The sequence below is a fragment of the Rhinatrema bivittatum genome, chromosome 2, assembly GCF_901001135.1.
Source record: "Rhinatrema bivittatum chromosome 2, aRhiBiv1.1, whole genome shotgun sequence".
Taxonomy (NCBI): Eukaryota; Metazoa; Chordata; class Amphibia; order Gymnophiona; family Rhinatrematidae; genus Rhinatrema; species Rhinatrema bivittatum.
Window position 1 is genome coordinate 160,724,366 of NC_042616.1, and position 23,995 is coordinate 160,748,360.

The window sequence follows — 23,995 nt, forward strand, 5'->3', positions numbered from 1 at the left end:
AGTAACCTTTTTGTGCCACTTTATTAGTGATTGAACAAATTGCTTAAATCAATGTTTCCTAACCCAGTCCTGGAGAGAAATTCTACCAGTTCGGTTCTCTGGATAAGCCATGAAAGAGATTTGAACACACTGGGGGCCAGATTTTAAAAGGGTTATGCGCATAAGGTATGCGCGTAACCCTTTTAAAAGCCCCCTGTGCGCGCCGAGCCTATTTTGCATAGGCTCGGCAGCACCGCAAGCCCCGGGACGCACATAAGTCCCGGGGCTTGCAAAAAGGGGCGGTCGGGGGCATGGCCAGGGGGCGTGGTTTTGGATCGGGGGCTTGTGGGTGGTCCGGGGGCATGGCCGAGTGCCCCGACACAGCGGACTGTGTTGGGGCCTGCTGCGCCGGTGTGCGTAAGTTACTACTGCCCAGAGGCAGTAGTAACTTTTCAGATAAAGGTGGGGGGGGGAGGTCTAGATAGGGCCGGGGGGGTGGGTTAGGTAGGGGAAGGGAGGGGAAGGTGCGGGGGGGGGGGGGGGTGGAAGGAACGGGCAGCACGCGCAGGGCTCGGCGCGCGCGTTGCACAAATGTGCAACCCCTTGCGCGCGCCGACACTGGATTTTATAAGATACGCGCGCCTACACGCGTATCTTATAAAATCCGGCGTACTTTTGTTCGCGCCTGGTGTGCGAACAAAAGTATGCGCACGCGTAGAATTATAAAATCTACCCCAGCGTCTCCAATGTATGCACATTTATCTCATTGTCATTCATTATGATTTCTGGGTGATACTATTAGAGTTTGGTCTTGGGATACCATACTGGGTAGCATTACAGTCCCAAATTCAGACCCACTACCAGTCCATGCAGCACATGATGACAGAAATTTTTAGGAAGTACAGATAAATCTCTAGACACTTAGGTAAAATTCAATCTTTAATCAAACAGAAGCAAACAAAAAAGAATTACAATTTCTATTTTCTGATATAAGGCTTAGATTGTTCAGTACTTGGAGGGTTTTTTTTAGCTTTGGATTCTGGCCTCCACAGGATGCTGATCTTCTCCATGAGAACATGGTAAATCCATTCTGTGTTAATCTCTAATTATGACATTTTTTTGAATGGGACTTCTTGTTTCACCTTTTTTGAACTACAAACATATTTTTTTTTTCAGGCACTGACCTTCTTTATTGACACTGATCCCAGTAGTACAGTACATGAAATAAGCAGTTATTCAAAACATCTAAACATACATTCCTGCTGTGTGGCATCATGGCGCCGGCATAAGCATTAATTCATGACTTCTTATTGTCAGGAGGCACTAACATACGCCTGCATTTCAGTATGGATGGTTGCCAGGGCTCATAAATATCCGAGTAGTCACTCAAACAATTCCTAAAGGCAGTGTGTCAAGCAGATGGTTATTTCACAAAAAAAGTAAAAGTTACGAAGTATTGTGCTGTCTATTATACAATACAATAGCCAAGAAAGATTTTACCTCTGTTTTGGTCAGTTCTCAAATAGCTCTTCACATAACATGTCCTATAACACTTTCAAATGTTTCACACATGCAATTTAACAAATCAATTGCAGAGAGAAAAAAAACATCTGATATTTTATACAAAAGTGGAACAGTGGAAGGTTGCAAAACAGTATCTTCTGGTCAATGCACTATTTATCAAAGCAGGGCAAGAAGTTAATAAAATTATCTATCTACTGTAAAATGCCACTTGTCCTTTCATTTAGTAATTTATTACTTGAAAAATTACATGACAATAGTATCAGATATACATACATATCATTAAATAAAAATAAGTACCCCCCATATAAATCAAAAAATGGGCCTACCTAACAAATCCACATGAACACTGTTTTACAAATACCTAGTTCATATTTTTGCTAGTTTTCTTTTCAAATGTTTATAAAATTTAAGAAAATCTAATTTCACTCTTTTTGTTTTTTTTAATAGGATTCAAGGGGAAGCAAATACTAAAACAAACAATCCTCTCTCCTCCAAATCCTTTTTTTGGGAACAAGGGCAAACACTGAACAGTATATACCTGTTCAAAAATCATGAAGAGGAAGTATGGTAAGAAAATCTGTCTACTAATACTCACTCATTCTTATGTAAAATGCTGCATATATTTAATTGTGCAACACATCAGCTTCAATTGGCTGACTATAAACCTAATATTGGAGGGATGAGCACACGGCTCTGGGAAGTCAGCAATGAGACTCCAGTCTAGTCTCCTAGTTTTAATACTCAGTGCAAACTACATCGCAAGCCTTGTCTTCTTCAGTTTGGAAATGGACTAAAAATCTAGACATTGGGCCGTAAAATGTACCTATTCATTTACCTATATGTTATCCAGCCAATGAAGATCTACAGATTAATTCTGATTCACAATTTCATGCTTTTCTTAGTTGTAACATGCTAGAATACTACCATGCTGCCAGTTAAGATGAAACTGAGAGGCAGTGGAATATCTGCATACCACATCTGGGAGAATACATAAATTTCAGAGCTTTCAGTTATCTTCTTGAGAAACCACACCCTGAAAAGTACATGGCATGCTTGTGTGTTGAGAACAAGAGGTCACTTGCACAATGTTATGGCAATTCTCATACTGGTCAAAGTAAGCAAGAATCAGTGAGGCCACACCTTTGCCATTTCTCTACCACCTTATCATGGAGAAACTGATAACAAAAGTAGCAGAAATAATAATTCAATAAAAAAACATTAAGTGGTCCAAAGTAACAATTAATGAACTTGTGCACCTCTAATGTGATTGTTATTGCATTATTTCTTTTCTAAACTATTATTTTTATTTGGAATTATCTATAACTTTTTCCCAAAATAAAACTAAAATATGATTATCCAAAAGAGTTTTATATTTTCCCATTGCTTCATAAAGCTTGCATTTTCCTATTTTATTGTACTTATTCTAACCTGTATATACAATATACATATATCTATATATATGTAATAAAAAGAACACCAGTGTAAACATGCTTCAGATGCTCAGATGCATAATGTATTGCACGTACAAAATTCATATGCTTGGCATTTCCTAATGGCGATGCCTGATTTTGATATGAAAAAAAAGATCTTTCTTCAGCTAATGTGATGCAGTTCTGGAATGGAATATTTCATAACCTGCAAAATGTAACTAACAATTTAATATTTACAGAAATGTAGCTGAAAATGCTCTTTTGCTCTTGAATATAATGTAAAATCACTTGAACTCAAATGTATTTATGAAACTAGCCCATGATATTGTGTTCTTTGGCATTATATAAATAATAAGTGGTAAGTTAAGTACAGCATGTCATTTGTTTTTAAATTAAGACATAAAAACTATAAGGAATATCTACTGCATTTACCAGAAAAAGCATTCTCTTTCTGGTTGTATTTCAAGTCTGGATGTTTGCCTCTTTCTTTCATAGTGCAGAACTCTAGTAGCCATCTTGGGGCTACAGAAACTGTAATCTGTGCAGGCCGTGATCACCTTTATTGGACCAATAAAAAGATGATGTAGTACTTGAGCCTTCCAGACCAGTTGAGTCCCTTTTTCAAATGTTACTCCAAGAGTGAAAGAAAGCATTTTGAAGCTAGTGAATATGGGACAGGAATTCCCACCCTCTAACTAAGAATTCCTAGACAAGGTTCTTTCTCCAGCTGGAAATGCTTTCTTCTTTCAGCCTTGCAGTCACATCTGAAGGATGCTATGTGGTTTTGAAAGCTCATGTACAACCACCTCTTTTCATTCATCCAATAAGGTGTGACAACCTTACATAGATTCCAGCATTATTTCCCTTTTTTCTTCTGCAAATACACTGTAGTGTCCCTTCATGATTCTATATAATGTGATTACCCCCAAGTAGGATACTAAACTTAAGATGGCATGCACACTTTAATACTTAGGTACTGTTCTTTGTATGAAAGGTAGAACGTGTGACAGTTTATATGCTTAAAACATAAGAGGAGAAAATCTTCAGAATACGGTAGTGCTGCAAACTGAAGTGTTTCAGTGTAAGAAACTATATAGTATGTTGAATCAGAACTTTACAAGTACCATAAATTGTGAACACTGTGCTACTGCAGTGCTTAAATGTAGAAGGCAATGCCAAGTAAATCACATCTCTATTGCTGTAAAATTGCTTGCTGCAAGAAAAACTCTGCAGAGTTAAAAAAAACAAACAAACAGTACTGTGTAATGGTTACTTCAAATATAGTAGATCCTTTTCTTATAGGTAGGATTAAACAAATTATTTCCATTGTGTACAAGAAACAAACCCAGAATTCAGATCTTTACCTTGTTCAAAGCTACTTCAGAGAAGAGGTAAAATAAATATGTTTACATGTGAGTTATTTAAAAAGTATGTTGAAGACGATCTTTATTTTTTCCGCAAATGTACTTTCACAGTACCAGCAGTATATTGCTCATCTCCCTGAGCCATGATTCTGTGAGCACTCTTTCCTTAGTGAGGCATTAAGATATTTTGTATTGAACAGCAGTACTGAAGACTTTGTTCTGTTCCATCTTCTTAATATTTTAGCAAATGGACAATTCACTTTGTCAAGGCTGGGATTATTCTGATCATATCTGAAGGCACGAACCATGTATGTTCCAATGCATTCATTTAAAATGGTTGGTCTCAAGTAAAAGCTTATTCCACATTTCTTGTGGCAGGTATTTTAAGGCAGCAATAAAATTACTTCCTGCAAAGAATCAAAATTATGCAGCAAATCTTTGGAATGTTGTCAAGTTCAGATCACAAAATCGTGGCACTTGAAAAAAGTTCAAGCTAGCTAGTTTGCAGAAGAAATCCCACATTTCACTTTTTTTCCCCCTTTGGTGAGGACTGTATTCAAGGATTGCTTTTTTTCCAGATCCTCTTTCAAGCTTCAGCAGCCTTATCGTTTGTCAGATGTTCCTTGTCGGTCATATCATCCTGGGGAGGTCTAGCTCGGTCAAAGAATCCACACTGGAAAATATATATTTTAAAAAAAATTACACACATCAGTGATTTATGTTATGCAGTTTTATGAATATAGCAACCAATTATTAAATGGTGTCAAACTTAAAATGATTTTAACAATGTGGCTATATATACTATGACAACAGATGAACCTTTGAAAAGGAACAAACCAAAGCCCATTGACAAGTCGCATACTACACTGCTGTATTTTTCAATTCGTGTACATAAGACAAGTGGAAAATAATTAATCTTTGGCATTTCTGTTGTAATCACTAAAACAGCTAATTTGTTACAGACATTCTAATTATTTTTAATTACAAATCCCTGATCATCTATAGCCATTAACCAACATATTTACTAAAATTTTGCTGAACACATATAGTGAATTATAAACTTATTTATGTGGCATATAAATCACACTACCAACTCTTTCTTAAAATCCAGTAACATGCAATAATTCTTATTAAATGTCAGCTAGACTTTTCTGTTTTGATCCTAGGGGAACACAGAAGAGAGATAAATGGTAAATGCAGTAGTGGAAGAATAAGCATAATGTGACAGTGAATAAATAAACTTTTCTAACATTTGGCAAAGATGCAGTGCTACCTTTATGAAAAAGAAAATGATATAACCATTTTTTATAAATCCAATGAAAATCCATATCACAAGGTAGTACCTCTGCTTGGGGCAGGTACAAATTATTTTTTTGTTATAAACTTTCTCATGTGCTCTGGGTCTCTGGTGTTTTGCTGGATTATTTGGAATGCTGATTCCATGCGTCCTGGATTTTCCTGAAGCTTGTGCACCAGTGATTCTACACTGGGCATCAAAGTCACCAGAAAAATCAGATCTCCCAACAAAATTCCTGAAACATTTCCAACCTACAGGGTCATTCATCAAATCACGTTAAGGCCTTATCGCGGGCATTAGGGCCCTAATGCTCATGATACCGCCATAACGCATGCGTTATTTATTGCATCGCGAAATACATATGCAAATTTTAAAATTTTAGTCAAAAGGGAGGAGTTTATGAAAATGAGGGGTGTTTAACATTGCTTGCTATAGCGTGATGCATGCTTTAACGCTGGAAATAATTACACCTTTTTTCCTGACATTATGCTGTGCAATTTGCCCGAAACAGGATTTGTGGGAGAGGGAGAGGGGAGCGGAGTGGAGGAGAGAAAGAACGAGAGAGAGAGAGCAAGAGAACCTCTGGGGTGGTGCACACACATATTAGTCATCTATTTATACCAATGAAGGAGGGTCAACTATAACTCGAGGTGAGGTTTGGTGGTGGTCTAGGGTTTGGTGGGCAGTTTTACATGCACAGTCAGAGGTACAAAGTGCACAATACACATCAGTAAAAATTTGATGTGATTTGGAATGAGGAAAGGTATGGAAAGATGAGATTTGTACAATGTACTCTTACCCTAGCTTGATGAATGCTCTACGTAGTTGCTATTAAGCTAGGGCAAGAGTACATTGTACAAATCTCATCTTTGCGAACCTTTCTTCATTCCAAATCATATCAAATCTTCACTGATGTGTACAGTGCTGTTCATACCTCTGACTGTGCATGTGCCCCCCAAACCTTAGATCTCCACCAAAACCTCACCTTGAGTTACTAGTTGACCCTCCTATGGTGATATAAATAGCTGAATAATAGGGGGGCCTTACGAAGTCTCTCTTGCTCTCTTTTTCTCTCTTTCTCTCTCCAGCCCAAACCATGGGAATGCCTGTATAGGTACAATTTATAACAAAATGATTTATTGCTTCTTTCACATTGTTCTATCATTAACAGGTTTTTAATTTCCACAGTTTGCAAAATGCAAAGTGTGAGTTAACAGGCCAATTCATTAAAGGCCTGATTTCTAAAATCATTTACACATGTAAAACTGTGTTTTACATGTGCAAATGCACTTTACTTGTGTAATTTGGGCTTTTGAAAATTGCTACAGTATAAATTAAGAATACACTGAGAAATTTACTGATACCATTTTTTGGGTTGCATTTTAAAAATTCCTTGCTGATTTACTACAGTCACGGCCAGATTTTAAATCATGTACGAGCATAAAAAACGTGGGTTACACGCGTGGCCAGGCCTTGCACACACTGTACACATTTTCAAAGGGGTCCAGCCACGCGCGTAACCCCTATTATGCGCCGAAATGTCGGGCCCAGATAAATGGGTGGTCCAGAGGGGCAGGAAGGAGCAGTGCTGGAGGCAGCCAGTACAGCAGAGGAGCAGCAATTTGAAAAATAAAAAAACAATACGGTAAGGTAGGGTAGGTTTAGGGAGTGGTGAGGAGGGGGAAGGGAAGGTTAGATAGAGGGGTAGGGAAGTTCCCTCCCAGTCCGCTCTTTAATTGGAGTGGACTGGGAGGGAACTAGGGAAGGCCAGGATGCGTTACCACGCGGGAATTACCTAAATCTCCCCCCCCCCTTGTGTGCGCCACCCACATATGCGCACGCGGATTACAAAATCTGGCTCACATGTGTGCGCGGCCCAATGATTTTATAACATGCGTGCATCAGCGTGCGCATGTTATAAAACTGACGCATCCAAGTGTGGGTGCCAGGAGGGTTGGGACGGGGGAAGGGCCGGGACAGCGCCATTAGATGTTGTCCCGGGGACGTGTGCGCTGGCAGCTGGCCGGTGCGCGGTAATTACTTCTGCTCCAGAGGAGCAGTAAGTATGAAAAAAAAAATGCTAGTTAGGGATATTTTATTAATTTATTTTTTAGCCATTTATATACCATTGTTCCAAGTGAAGGTACAACGGTTTACATCATGACATAAATATTATAGGTACCAATTACATTCACTTGATGTGTTCATATTTCATACATTTTAGGCATAAGACACAGTTTAGGTGAAAGATGCATACATTGACTGAAGCAGCTAGGTGAAGGAGAGATATGAAGGGATGGGGTAGCAGGGGCAAGGGAGCAATTATAACAATGAGATCAAGACAATGAGATCAACTCAATAACATGTGACAAACTAGCACAGTACTTTCTCGACAAAACCACCAAACTAATAACCTCCAACCCTCAAGCAACCAAGGAAACACTGAACCCCCAGCCCCCCACTGTCCCCACTTGGACCAACTTTGAACCCACAGCCTCCTCTGAGATAAGAACCATCATACAAAAAATGAACCCTGCCAACCATCCCCTTGACCCTATACCAATCAAAACCTTAAAACTAATCCCAGATATCATAGCTAAACCCATAGCTGACATCATTAATGTATCGCTAGAGCAAGGAAACTTCCCCGAGGCCCTTAAATGCGCCATCATCAAACCTATACTCAAACAAAATCACACCTTGACACCTCTGACCCCGCCAACTTCAGACCCTTATCGAACCTCTCTTTTATTTCAAAAATCCTTGAAAAAACCATAAACCATCAACTTTCCGAACACCTGGAAACCCAAAAAATACTTTACCCATCCCAACACGGATTCAGAAAAACACTCAGCACTGAAACATTCCCACTTACACTTACCAACACAGCACTCAGAGCTCTTGACGCCAGCCAATCCTATCTTCTTATACTACTTGACATATCAGCCGCTTTCGACACCGTCAACCATAACACCCTCCAAACAAGACTAAGTGAAATTGGACTTGATGGCGCCACAATCAAATGGTTCAGTTCCTACCTATCGAACAGAACCTACAAAGTAATCCTCAACAACAAGGAATCAAAACAATTCCCCCTCTCACACGGCGTCCCTCAAGATCTTTATTCTCCTCCACCCTTTTCAACATCTACATACTCCCACTATGCAAACTCCTCACTGACCTGGGCCTCTAATTCTTTGTCTACGCCGATGATGTCCAGATCCTTATCCCTACGAAAGATAAGAACACCCTTCTACAATGGAACTCCATCCTTACCCAAATACGAAAACTCTTATCCCAAATAGCACTCACCCTTAACCACGCAAAAACAGAAATAATATACATCTCTAACAAACCCCCAGCTTGGAACATTCAAGACGGTCCCTCCACACAAAGCACGAGCCATCTTGTTACGAATGCAAGAAACCTAGGCGTCACCCAGCTCAACCTGAAAACATACATCAACATCATAATAAAAGAAGGCTTCTTCAAACTACAAGTCCTCAAAAAAAATCAAGCCACTACTACTCATTCATGACTATCGATCAGTACTCCAAGCCCTCATTTTCTCCAAATTCGACTATTGTAACTCCATCCTCCTTGGACTCCCAACCTCCACCCTCAAGCCCCTCTAACTACTCCAAAATGCGGCAGCCAGATCCCTCACAAACAGAAAACACTCCATGCACATCACACCCATACTAAAAGAACTCCACTGGCTCCCCATAACACACAAAATTCAATATAAAGCCCTCACCCTAATACACAAGTTCCTTAACAATGAAAAAACAGACTGGCTAAGGAACACCTTTCATCCATACACCTCTCAACGGAACCTACGATCTAATAACACTGGACTACTCTCCATCCCATCCAACAAACTGGCCCACCTCACCTCAGCATGAGAACGAGCAATATCAATTGTAGGCCCCGCACTATGGAACAAATTACCAGCAAATCTCAGAATAGAACCCTCATCACAGAACTTCAAGAAATCGCTAAAAACATGGCTATTCCAAAAAGCCTACCCAACCAACAGTTAACCACCTGTCATCCCTTGTTATGAACGCTGCCCGCGGGCTCCCCTGCGAGCAGGCTCACTCACCCCATGCTGCTCCTGTCCCCGACGTGGCAGGGACGCCGCCGTCGGGCCTTCGGTGCGGATGGAGCCGCGGTCTTGCCTGCCCTCATGCGGCACGGAGGCCGCCTGTGCTTCTCCTCTTCACCGCGGCCGGAGCCGTGGTCTTTCTTGCCTTCTTCGGGGCTGGGAACGCCCCCGACGCTGCCTTCCATCTTCGCGGCGCTAAGCCGCAAGCCCCGGTGCCATCTGGTGGCTGGAGCCGCCCCCGGGGCTTCACGCAGTGGCTGGAGCCGCTTCCGACGTCAGGGCCTGCTCCTCAGGCCCTGCTGGCGTCTGACGCACAGACGCTGTGCAGGCCACTGGCCATGGTCCTGCACAGCCCCTGTTTCCTCTCCTTAGGTGCCGGCGCGTGCCTCTCTTCAAGATTTAAAGGGCTAGGCACAGGAAGTGTGCTGACCCCACCTGTTATTGGACTTCCTGCTCTAGCCCTAGAAAGGGCTGCTTCGTCAGTCTGTTCTTTGCCTTGCATTCTGTTGAGATTGGCCTCGAAAGGCCTTGCATTCTGTTGAGAACAGGCCTCGAAAGGCCTTGCATTCTGTTGAGATCGGCCTCGAGAGGCCTTGCATCGTGGTGACTTCACTCTGGAGGCTCCTGCCTGCCAGAGCCTTGTAAGGTCTTCTGTCTTCGTGGAGCTCCTTGTCTCGTCTCGTCTACCTACTTCCATATCTTCATGTCTTGGTGTCCTGCCTGAGGTTCCAGTCCATGTTTTGATGTCTCTTCATGATCATTTCCTCCACGTCCTGATGTGTCTTCCTCTCAGGATGTTCTTCCCCGTGTCTTCGTCTGGTGCTCTAGAGCCTTCTGTTCCTGTAAGTTGGTGCTCTCGGATGGAGTATTCCCGAGAATGAGGTGTCTTGCAGGTGGGAAGTGTCCCTGTGCTCCTGAGCCTCCAACCCTGCCAGCCTTGGGGGAAGCTTCGAATGACACCGGCTCCTTCATTGGAGTTCCTCCTTGCCTGGACCTTTCCTGCGCTGTCCTGTTGTCCTCGTGGTCCGTGACCAGCCTGCTAGGGCTGTGAGGGCGCGCAGTGGAACAGGGTGGTCCGCGACTCAGTCCCGCGGGTGCTCTGAATAGGGCGCCCTGAGAGACAATGCCAATGTCCATGCCTTGTGTTTTGCCTATTGGGATGTCAAGTTCTTCGTCATGGATTCCGTTGCATCAGCCAAGTGTCTTCGTCCAAGGATGCCGTTGCATCAACCCAGTGTCTTCATCTAGATGCCGTCGCATCAATCATTGTCATGTCTTCGTGTCAAGGCCGTCTGCCCTCAACCTCAGGCCAGGCCTGCTGCTCCATGCTGTTTGTAGCAGGTCCGAAAGGGCTCGGAATGGTCGGAGGACCATTCAACTTCCATCATCCTCGGATGTTGGCCTTGGGAGCTTGCCGGTCTGACAGAGGGTTAGACCGTCAGCCATGCGGAGCCACCGTCAACCCTTGGCTCGGCCCTGAAGGTCTGGGCCCGGGCTGAGGCCCAAGGGCACACTAAAACCACCAGAGTATAACAGAATGAAAGGCCTTTCGAGGCCGTTCTCAACAGAATGCAAGGCCTTTCGAGGCCCTACTCAACATCCCCAGCAACCAATACCAACCAAACCTCTAACCAGTCACATATGCCGCAATGAGAATTCACAAAAGCCAAATCAAACACTAGCTGTTATTTTATCAAGATAACAAATCACTTTTATTCTACAATGTTATGTTATACGTCACAAACATTACTTCACTGTAAATTTTACTATGTCTCTCAATGTAAAGATAGTATGACCTGTTTTCACTCTATTTCACTAGGCATTATGTAAACCGATGTCATACCCTTGGGTGAATGTCGGTATATAAAAACAAACAAACAAATAAATAAATAAATAAGGTGCTGGAGGGATGTAAAGAAGGGAGTTTAAAGATGTTTCTGATACATTTTTTTGGGGTGGGTTGGAAAAAAGAGGTGATGAGTTCTTCAGTTAAGTTCATATTGAGTTTGTCCACGTAGTAGCAAGTAATGATTTCAGAAGGTTAAGTTAGATTATAGGCATTTTGAAATAACCACGTTTTCAGGTCACATCTGAATTTCTTTGTTTCAGTAGTCAGATGTAGAGTCTCAGGTAGAGAGTTCCAAAGTGTAGGGCCAGATATGGAGAACATATGGTCTCTTATTTTTATCAGGTGTGTGTTATGTAATGACAGCACAGCCAGTAATCCTTTACGAAGAGATCTTAGTGATCTCTGCGGTTTATATGGTTGTAGTACCACCCTACCAGGCCAGTGTTGTCAGAATGGAGAGGAGTGTATTAATGTTAAGACTTTGTAATGGATTCTTGATGGTATCAGTAGCCAGTGCAGAGCCTACAGTGATTGCGAGATGTGATCGAATTTCCTGGATCCTGTTAGGAGTCTTGCTGCAGCATTTTATAGCAGCTGTAAATTTTAAGCAAGACCTTTAGGTGCTCCTAGTAGAAGAGAGTTGCAGTAGTCTAAGTTTGAAAAAATGAGGATTTGTAGCACTATACGGAAGTCTACATGTCAGCAAAGGTTTCAGTCTATGTAGTAATCATAGTTTAGCATAGCCTGATTTGATTAATTTGTTTATGTGTTTTTCCAAAGTTAGGTTCTCGTCAATCTGTACTCCTAAGTCCCGCACTTGGTCTGAAGTTGTGATATTGAAGTTACCCAGGTCAAGTGTTACTGGAGGATTTCTTCTTAACAAAATGATTTCAGAATTTTTAGTGTTTAGAGATAGTCTAAGATTGGATAGTTCATGTTGGATAGCTTTCATGTGTGATGCCAGTACCCATACTGTATTTTCAACAGAAATGGTTCATGGTATATAGAACTGAATGTCATTGGCATATTGATAGAAGGCGATCCCTAGATCAGTTAGTAGTTTACATAGTGGAAGCATGTAGATGTTGAATAGAGTTGTGGATAGTGCTGAACCCTGGGGGACACCAGTGTTGATTGGGAAGATATCAGAAATATGGTTGCCCAGTTTGACTTGGAATGTTTTTTTTATAAAAAAGGAGGTGACCCATTTCTTTATATTGCTGTCAATTCCGATATTTCTCAGCTGATGGCATAGAAGAGTAAGGTTAACTGTGTTGAAGGCAGCCGCAAGGACATAGAAAAGCAGCTTAAAAATGTGGAAAACGATATGAGAACAAAAAATCGTTTCTTAAAACTTCCCAATTTCTAGGCAATTATCGGCTTCTAAATTGTTTAAAAAATATATTGGTGAAGTTCTGTCTGTTTCTTTAAATAAGGAAATCTTGATTTCTAAAATATATTATATTCTATGTCTTAAGAGGAGGGAGGAGGGATGTGATAATGAAATGGACATCTTGCAAGAGGATAGTCCTAATTTGACCTCCTTCTTGGAGGCTTTTATAGATGACAAACCTACCAGGGCTCTGCTCTTGGTATCTTCTTGCCATGAGCAAGATAAAAATTTGGTGCTCCAGAAATATTTTAAGAATAAGGATTTCCTTTTTTGTTGCCAGAAGCTCCCAATTAAGAAGGAAGCAATTTTTTTTTATTGAAGCTAAGAGAAGTAGCTCTGGGGGCAGTATTTTTCCTTAAATTCCTCTGTAAGTGACTGGAAACACATCAGAAGAACAAGTTCATATTTCAAGATCCTACTCATTTAGAGACATTCCTCTTAGATAATGGGGTTTGATAGGAAGTTTGTGATTAAAACTGCTAATTAAGAGGAATAACTGGTATTAATATATTTTTTTCTCCATTATTATATTTATACATGTTTTCTGAGTTGTTTAGTATGTCTTTGAGTTTTTCCTTGTGTTGTGCGCCCCATCCGCTTGCGGCCCGCGCACGGGTCTGCTCACCTTCCCAACTCCTCTGCAGGTCCCGGGCTGGCCTCTCCCGTGGCTGCAGCTAGCTCCTCAAGGCCTCAGCATCCTGCGGTGGCGGTTGCCGGGCCTTCCTCAGTGCACCAGGGCTCACGGTGGGGCTCGGCATCCTCTGTGGCATTTGCCCCATCCCTAGGCGCACATGCATGGACCTCCCGGTGCCTTATAGAGCCAGGGGCGGGTCCAAGCTCTGCGGCGCGCCCTGATTGAGCACAGTATATCAGGAAGTTCCTGCCTGTACTTCCTTGCCTTGGCAATTGGGTTGACACCGTGTGTGTACTAGTTGCCTCAGTGTCTCATCGCTTGTTCCAGTCTTGTTCCAGCATCCTCCTGTTCCAGCGTCTGTCTATTCCTGCGTTCCCCTAGGTAGTACCTTTTGGACTGACTCTCTGGTACTGACCTCTGCCTGCTCCTGACTACATTGATCGCTGCCCTGCTCAGCCTTTCCTTATCCCTGACATGATTGATTCTGTCACTATAGGTCTGGATATTTATATGATTTAATATTTTTCAGTGGTACCATTTTGCTGATTGTGCTATGCTAATTTGTGTGTACAGGGAACACAGAGACAATGCTGCACTGACTGTCACACTGTGCGCACTAGTTCTCTAATACTATTGAGCTTAGTGACAGGCTTCACAACACAGTCTGGTATGCTTCAGTTTCTGCCCTGCCCTCAGTGTTCACCTTGTGTCCACTACCCACACTGACCAATCCCCAGGCAGAGATAAAATCAGTAGCAGCTCTGCAAGCAATGGTCTAGTCTGCCTCCAGTCTCCACAAAGGAAGAAAAGGAACAACAACACAAGTCTGCTCTCTGACAAAAAGCTTCTGTTGCAGTGCTGCCTGGTTGATTTTCTCTATTTTGTGACTGGCACAGTGACAATCTAAAATGGGCAGCAGCCAAAAGGTTGTTTGGGAGTTATCTAGGAGAACTCAGAGAGCTAAAAAAGCATCCTTCATAGACAAGGCCTTCAGAAGGAATGTACAGCAGAATGAGCGAATCTCAGACATTCTCAGTCTTCAAGATCAGGGTCACTGTATCTGGTGCGCAGTGATAGGTTGGATTGGAGAATTGTTTCACTGTGATGTCATTCCTGTTGTCTCCTTGACAACATGTCTGTCCTATCTATGTCTGCTAGCTGCCTGCTCTATACTTTATATCAATTCCTAACTATGCCCTTGGTCTCCTACTGATTTCTATGAGGCCACTGACTTTAATGGCTTATAGAAATCATTCTATTCAAAACAAATGAAAAAAATAGGATTTGTTTAATTTGGGGCCCCTATCAATTTGTTTCAGGGACCCCTAAAAAAAATGAATTGGATTTAATTCATTTTTTCTTACCCATTCATTTTAAACTAATGCACATCCCTAATATCTATTGGGTTTCTCAGATCAGGGCAATTTGCTAGGGAACTAATTTGGTTCATTCTACTAGTGGCAAGACTAATCTTGGAAAGGAAATGGAATGATATGGATGGGCCTAATCTCATTCTATTTACTCTTTCCTGAGTCCTGGTTGGAATGTTAATGTTGAGTAGTTGCTGAGTTAAAAATGCAATGAGGCTATTAATTCTCTTGGGAGGATCTTGAAATATGTTCTTGGATAATTAAATGATGGAAAGATTATTTTCCAAAAAATGAAAGTGAAAAAAATGCCTGCATATTGTGTCTGTATACATCCATTACTTATATACTCGATGCCATGCTACTTTATGTAATCTGCCTTGGGCCTATCTATAGGAAAATGGATAATATTGTATGCTTATCAATAAATAAATAAATACAATTGTTGGCTGAATATTAAGTGGAATATTTTACTGTTGTTTGCCAGAGATTGTTGGGTAAACTGAGGCATGGAGAAGCAATGTAACATACAGTGACGAAACATCAGCTCCTTGAGATGTGAATAGAAATGTAAAATAATATTAAAACTACTTTGAAAAGATGGATACAAATTACTGTTCCAAAACTAGGCTATTGGAATTGTTTTCTTTCTAAAAGAAATGAAAAGTTAAAAATGTTATTTGTTTCTTTTCAAAGCTGACAGAAAATTGCACTTTTCACAGGCCCTTTCCTTATCATTACACAAGCTTTCTTTTTCCTCCCTCTCATCCTCTGTGCAGTTTTTATCACAAAAAGAATGGCAAGCAAGAACAAATGAAAAATGTTACCTTCCACATTGCTAATGTTAAAATAGCAAGAACTAACAATCCAAGAAGTATTGCCAGTATGATGACCCATAGAGGAATGGCAAAGGACACATTTGGAGTAGCCCAAATAACTGATGTTCTAACCTGTGAAAAAAACATAGTGATAAAATACATGAGCAAACAAATATAACCACTGAAAGTCTGCAATCAAAACATATTGGTCTGTGAGACAAATGACTTTCACTGTTTCTGTGATCCCAGACTTGAGGTAAAATATTAGAAATCTTCAACCTTCAAGATACTGCAGTTTGTTACTCCTTTTTTAGATGGTTAGTACGATATTCCAAAGTAGGGATTACCAGAACATGCCCAGCCAGTCTAGTTTTCAGGATATCCACAATGAATATACATGAAATAGATTTGCATGCACCTCTATTGTATGCTAATGACCTCATGCATATTTATTATGGATATCCTGAAAACCTGACTAGCTGTGACCAGAGGACTGGCTTGAGAACCACTCTTTAGAAGTATGATGAGGTGGCTAGTCTTATGTGCACTGCAGTGGAACAGACTTGGATTAGAGCAGGGATGGCGAACTGCAGTCCTTGAATGCCACAAACAGGTCAGGTTTTCAGGATATCTACAGTGAGTATGCATGCAAAAGATTTGCATGCATTGCCTCCATTGTATGCAAATCTATCTCATGCATATTCATTTTGGATATCCTAAAAACCTGGGCTGTTTGTGGCACTTGAGGACCGGAGTTCACCATCCCTGGGATAGAATCTTCTGTTTTATCATGGCTCAGGCACCTCATGGAGTGTGACGTGCCTGAGCCATATTAGGAAGGAAGACGAATGCTGCTGATACTGCAATTGAACTCTGCCAGCAGAGGAGCATCACTGAGAAGTTTAGCATCCGAGACTACTTCCAGCAGCTTCAAACACTGATGGAACAAATGTATTAAAGAACAGGATAAACAATGAAACATATACTGTCTCCTCCACCCAAAACAAAATGAATGACCCACGTACAGCAGCTTAAACTTTACAAGGCCAATAATAATAAAAAAAAAAGTATATCAGATTACTTATCCAGCTAAAGTTAGCCAGATAAGTTATCAGAGCTATTCAATGTGTAAACATTCCACTGAATATCCTCGAATAAAGTTGTCCAGGTAAGCCTACTTAAGTAACTTTCAAACCTAACCAACTAAGGCCTAGATTTTCCATTCTCGCAGAGAATGGAGAATCCCAGCGCTAACGGGGGGCGGGCCTGCGAAAGCCGGCAGCAATCGCGATGTTATCACTGCCAGATTTCTCACCCAATAGCACCACTGTGAAAGGTGGTGCTATTGGGCGCACTACTAGCGGCGATAACGGGTCTTACCTTATCGCCGCCAGTGAAGTTACCGCTGCGTAGGCCTCCTCGCTGTGCGACTCGTCCCCAGCAACCTATCGCACGTAGCAACCTTTTCGCTTGCGATAGGCTTGCAAAATAACCCCCTAAGGGGATCCTGGCTCTGCAGAACCTTTCCAAGGGTGCTGAGTGGAGTGGGAATGCTAGGGCTGGGGAGGAGTGTTTCAAAGGTAAATCTATTTTTCCTCTGGGAGCAATCATAGGGGCACCACCACAGAGATCAGTCTATTTTTGGAAGTCTCCTCATTTATCTCAACTGCAAAGATTTGACTAAGTGATTGATTTTTCTTTTAATGAACTGTTCTGGATTCCCAGGAATGAATTCCCTATGTTAAGGAGTTTGTGGTGCTGCTAAGGATATTTTAGTTTTGCTGTTGACTGTGGGCCAGATTTTAAAAAGGTTACGCGCACCGGGCCTATTTTTAAAAGGCCCAGCGATGCGTGTAAAGCCCTGGGATGCGTGTAAGTCCTGGGGCTTGCAAAAAGGGGCAGGGGCAGAGGCTCCAGGCACAGTGGCCATTTGTCATTGTGCTTGGGATCGTGCACTGGCAGTCGGCGGTGCGTGCAAAGTTTAGCAACAAAAAAAAAACTAAAAAAAGGTAGGGGGAAAGGGCAGGGGAGGTAGGGAAAGGGTAGGGAAGGTGGGGTGGGGAACGGGGGAAGGCAGCGCAACTCAGAGTGCACAAGGTGCACAATTGCCTGCGCACGCATGTTATAAAATCGGGCGTACATGTGTGCGCGCCGAGTAGCATGCGCACATGTACGTCCCCCGTGAAACCTTTTAAAATCTACCCCTGTGTGTTTACTGTGGAAGTGATCTTGTTAAAGACACCCTGTTATTGTGTTTAATAAATTTAGCACTAACTGCCTTAACCACATCCTCTGGCAATGAATTCCAGAGCTTAATTGTGCATTGAGTGTAAAAGAATTTTCTCCAATTTGTTTTAAATGTGCTACTTTCTAACTTCATGGAGTGCCCCCTAGTCCTTGCTTTATTCGAAAGAGTAAATAACCAATTCACATTAACTGTTCAAGTTCTTTCATGATTTTGTAGACCTCTATCATAGCCTACCTCGGCCATCTTTTCTCCAAGCTGAACAGTCCAAACCTCTTTAGCCTTTCATCATAGGGGAGTCATCCCATGCCCATTATCATTTTGGTCGCCCTTCTCTGTACTTTCTCCAGTGTAACTATATCTTTTTTGAGATGCGGCGACCAGAATTGTGTGGCTTGACTGCACATTTTACTTACTGAATCATGAGGGAATACATGTTGAGGGCGCTATTAGGTTCGGCGGGTTGGACGCGCGTTTTCCACCCCTTACTGAATAAGGGGTAAGGGAAAATGTGCGTCCAATGGCAGGTTAACTGTATCGGCCTGATTATGTTTGCTTTTTTGCCTGCCACAGCACACTGAGCTGATGATTACAATGTAATATCAACCATGATGTTCAGATCCTTTTCGTGGGTGGTAACTCCTAATATGGAACCTATTATCATGTAAGTACAGCATGAGTTATTTTTCCCTATATCATCACCTTGCACTTGTCCACATTATATTTCATCTGCCATATGTATACACAAACTTACAGTCTCACAAGGTCCTCCTGCAATTTATCACAATACGCTTGTGATTTGACTACTCTGAATAATTTTGTGTCATCTGCAAATCTGATCACCTCACTCATTGTACCCCTTTCCAGATCATTTATAAATATATTAAAAAGCACCGGTCCACATACAGATCCCTGAGGCACACCATTTGTCCACTGTGAAAACAGACTATTTAATTCTACTCTCTGTTTCCTGTCTTTTAACCAATTTGCAATCCACATTAAGACATCGCTTCCTATCCCATGACTCTTTAGTTTTCTTAGTAGCCTCTCATGAGGGACTTTGTGCAGCGCCTTCTAAAAATCCAAATACACCACATCTACTGGTTCACCTTTATCCACTTGTTTATTTACCCATTCAAAAAAATGTAGCAGATTTGTGAGGCAAGAATTCCCTTGGGTAAATCCATGCTGGCTGTGTCTCATTAAATCATGTCTTTCTATATGTTCCGTGATTTTATTCTTTATAATAGTTTCCAAATTTTCCCGTACTAAAGTCAGGTTCAACGGTCTGTAGTTTCCTAGATCACCTCTGAAGCCCTTTTTAAATATTAAGGGGCAGATTTTACAAAAGTACACGCGCGCGTACTTTTGTTCGCGCAACCGTCGCGAACAAAAGTATGCTGGATTTTAAAAGATAGGTGCGTAGCCGCGCCTATCTTTTAAAATCCGGGGTCGGCGCACGCAAGGCTGCGCAAGCCTGCCTCCGTTCCCTCCAAAGTTGCTCCGAAATCGGAGCGGCCTCGGAGGGAACTTTTTTTTTGTTCCCCCCACCTTTCCCTCCCTTCCCCTATCTAACCCTCCCCCCAGCTCTAACTAAATCCCCCTCCCTTACCTTATTAAGTCGAGTTACGCCTGCCTCTGGCAGGTGTAACTTGCGTGCATCGCCGGCTCCCTGCCCCGGCACAGGCCGATGTGCCAGAGCACTCGGCCCCGCCCCCAGACCGCCGTCACGCCCCCGGACACGCCCCGAACACAGCGTCACCCCCGACATGCCCCCAAGCAAAGCCCCGGGACTTACGCGTGTCCCGGGGCTTTGTGCGTGCCGGCGGCCTATGCAAAATAGGTGCACCGGCGCGCAGGGCTTTGAAAATCTACCCCTAAGTTTTTAACCCTACTGCTATAAAGCCAGATTTTAAAAGCCCTATGGGGGGTTACGCATGCCGGGCCTATGTTAAAAAGGCCCAGCGACATGTGTAAAGCCCCAGGACACATGTAAGTCCCGGGACTTTACTAAAGGGGCAGTCTAGGGGCAGGACCAGAGGCCTCTGACCACAGCGGCCATTGCTGATGTTGGAGGATCGCATGACGGCAGGCTGCCGGCGCACGCAACTTGCGCCTGCACAGAGGCAGGCGCAAAAGGTAAGATAAAAGTCATTGGGGTTAGAGTAGGGTAGGGGGGAAACTTTAGGAGAAGGAGTGGGAAGGTCAGGCTAGGGGGAAGGGAAGTTCCCTCTCACGCTGCTCCAATTTCGGAGCGGCCTGGGAGAGAACAGGGGAAGGCAGTGAGGCTCGGCGCACGCAAGGTGCACAATTGTGCACCCCTTACATGCGCCGACCCCCGATTTTATAACTTGCGTGTGCCTGCGCGCATATGTTATAAAATCACGTGTCCATATGTGCGCGCCGGGTAGTGCGCACACATGGACACGTTCGCGCAGCTTTTAAAATCTACCCCATTGTGTATTTGTCTCACATGATCTATTTACTGCAAGAGTCAAGTAGTTTCTTTGCCATTTCCACCTATTATGCTTTTTTCCCCATTATGTATATTTTGACAACGATTTATATGCATAAATGGGCTTTTGAAAATTGCTACAATATATGCTCCTTTTTGCATAACTCCTTAGAAAATTAATTCCATTGCGTCATATAAAATACCCAATAGAAGTAATGTGGCCAGGGCAAATCTAGGCCCCTATCATCACCTCATACATGCCTGTAAAGATTGTTTATTTAAGCTGTGGATGTTTCTTCCTTGATATGAGTCAAACATACATACTCTCAATTTGTTTAAAATATTTCTAAGATATACAGAGTGGATCATTTTTATCATGTTAATTCTTCTTAAAAACAAGACTGATAAAGTCACCCATTTTTCCAAACTCTCCTTTTTTTGTATTATAGGATCTATATTGACCTAGAGCATGTTTTCTAGTTTTTTATATAGCAGACACCCAAATATTTCAATTTGTCTACCAAAATAACTTTTGACACCCCTGGAATTTGTTTCAAATTCCCTGGTCCATCCAAATATAACAATTTTTATTTTGCCCATTGACTGAGTACCCTATTTTTTCACATATCTTAGTACCCTGTAAAATACAAATTGAAATCATGTGATAATGATAAATCATCCTTTCAAAAAAAGTCCAAGGAGGTAGAGACATGTACAATAATTCCCAAAATTAAACGTCTGAGTATACAATATTAAATATTCGATCTGTATTAGTCAAGTCACACAGAGAAAGCAAAGGATGACATTTCTTTTTTTTTTTTTTTTTAATTATCTCTTTATTAAGTTTTTTCAATGATACAATGTATACAATTGAAAAGAAAACAGCAAAATGGCATCATAGTAATGCATAATAATCCCTATTATACTTCTTAGGAAAATTTTAAAGTACCATCTTTACATCCCATCTTTACAGTGCTGGAGATCCACCCTTTGAGACTACTAAATAAAGGAAATAAATAACAATAACTACTAAGTTACAGAAAACCCTAGATAGGAATTTTAAAATTTAACTGAACAGTATATCCTTTATGAGGTTACTCATGCTCTGGAATTGGGCTACTCTCTGATCTAATGATCACTCTATCATTTATAAACTTTTCCAGCTGAAATGGTTGAAAGAATGCATAGCTTAACTCTTTAAATTTAACAAGGCACTTGCAGGGGAATCTGAGAAAAAACTGTGCTCCCAACTGTATCACTCTTGATTTTAACTCTAAAAATTTTCTCCTTTGCTAAGTTTCTTTGGCAAAATCAGGGAACACTTGAACTCTCATACCCATAAATAACTCCATTTTATTATGAAAATAAACTCTGAGTACCCAATCCCTATCAGAGTCCAGCAGAAATGTAATTATCAAAGCTGCTGGTTGGGCCTCTTCTTCCGCCAATGTTTTAAGAATCTCAGATAAGTTCAATGGGGACCGCCTTTGCATTTCTCGACCTTCAACTGGTATATTTTTCCTCATAGGGAGATAATAGATTTTTGATAGAGGAGGTAACGTGGCTTGTGGCAATTTCAAATTTTCCACTGCATACTTAGTCCACATTTCTACAGGAGAAACGGTAATCTTTTTTGGAACATTAGTTAGCCTCAAGTTCTTGCTTCTCATTTGATTTTTCATATTTTCTACTTTCCTTAAGAAATATAAGTTATCTTTTACCATTCCAAGATTTTGCTTTTTCACCTCCCCTATTTCTGTTTTTAATATGTCCGCTTGCTTCTTATTTTCTATAAATTCTTCTTTCAATTTTAATATTTGTAGCTCCACTTGACTCAATTTTTTTACTATAGGTCTTATTTGTAAGGAAACATTCTTGTTTAGAGTCTCAATCGCCAACCATATGGATTCCAACAAGAAAATCTCTGGTCTTACCATCGGGTCAAGGTCTGTCTCAAAATCCTGCAACGAGCCTTCATCCATTTCTGTTCCATTCTGCCAGACAGCAATCCGTTCCTCAGCATGAATTTCTCCTCCATCTAACCCTGTAGCTACTGGTTGCTCCGCATTGTTCAGAGCTTCCTCCACTCCTTGCAGAGCTCCCTCCCTGGCGTGACCCGGAAGCCGCTCTGGGTGGGTCAGGTTAATCATCCGACATGCAGTGGGGTTCTCGGGAGCTGATCTCTCCGCCAGGGACAAAGATGTTGTTGAGTCAAGAAGGACACCGGATGTTAATGCGTCCTGTTGGCTATCCTCCAGCAACTCCTCTCTCGGCGTACCAATTCCTCGGAGGATGTGTTCGTCCATCGGCCCACGTATAGTGCCCTGTGAAGAGGCATCCAAATTCAGCCTCTCACCGGCGCTCCGTTTTCGCCCAGAGTGCAGCATAGGCAAAAATTTCCAGGTAAGAAGGGAGAGAGACACTCACAGACCCTCTCTCTAGAGCGCCATCTTGGATCTCCCTATTCAGGATGACATTTCTTTTAAACTATGACATTCCTTTATAACTAAGGCCCTTTATAACACTCTGCGGATAATAAAAATTTTCAGCATTTTCACCACTAAATGGATCACAAATAATCATTGGTCCAGTATGCTAAACAGTCCCCCAAATTGGAGGATGTCATACAGTTTATAAAACATTGCTTATTTCTGCACAAAATATGCACATATGTTGTAATAAACGTGTATATTTCCAATGCCAAATAACGCTTACTTTCTCTGCCTATTTTATAAATGAATGCTTGACTTTTTAGGTTTATAAAATATATAACATGTTTACCTAATTAATCTTATTTAAACATGGAGGCAGTTATTTTATAAAGTATGTGTGTATAACTTTCAGAAAATATTTATTTGCCCACGTACTTTGATTCACCAGTTTACTGATACCAATACCAGTTCACCCTGTTCTTCTCCAATTTACCTACTACTGGACCCCTAGTTGATTCACACAGACATCTGATTCACACAGACCTCCCACCAAAAAACTGAAAACAAGTGTGATTTTAACTTTGCGAGTCCATTAGCAGGTGTAAAAATGTTTGGACAAGTTCGCAAGTTCGGTATTGTATGCACATCTATCTCTTACAAAATAACAACTTGCATGCGGACTTCTGAATCCTGCCCTGGAATGCCCTAGACCGCTCCTTTTTTCCTGGAAAAATATTCACACCATACTACGAGTTACTGTGTGCTCTCAAAGTTTCTAAAATAGCATCTACATGCAAACTTTCTACTTATGGACATTATATTCTATTTTTAAATGTGAAACCCTTTTGAAAATCCCATCCACAAATTTATAGTTTGTCTTTTCAATGCAGTAGCCGAAATGTGTCTTGGGTTACACAATCTACTTCTTCTGCAACTCAGCTTTAAAACTTTTGTTTAATTGTGATGAAAGATTATAAAACAACCTTTTACATTTCAATTACTGCACAGCCCACAGTTTTGCAACTTTTGTAACAATGCCTAGAAAAGCAAGGAAATGCTCCCCTGTGCGTGTCACTATAATTAACATGGGCACTTGTGTT

The 23,995-nt window shown here is 41.6% G+C and overlaps 1 protein-coding gene across 1 annotated transcript in view; it reads right to left on the minus strand.

Annotated features, from left to right (window-relative positions):
* Positions 1 to 905: 905 nt before the first annotated feature.
* The window catches only part of ITGA8 (integrin subunit alpha 8), a 560,404-nt gene continuing 537,314 nt past the window's right edge, over positions 906 to 23,995 (minus strand). Inside the window, exons 29-30 of the mRNA XM_029588821.1 lie at positions 15,773 to 15,895; positions 906 to 4,970 (exon numbers count right to left, since the gene is read on the minus strand). Of these exons, the coding sequence (XP_029444681.1) occupies positions 4,884 to 4,970; positions 15,773 to 15,895 (210 nt within the window). The 3' untranslated portion in view covers positions 906 to 4,883. The remainder of the gene's footprint in view (positions 4,971 to 15,772; positions 15,896 to 23,995) is intronic.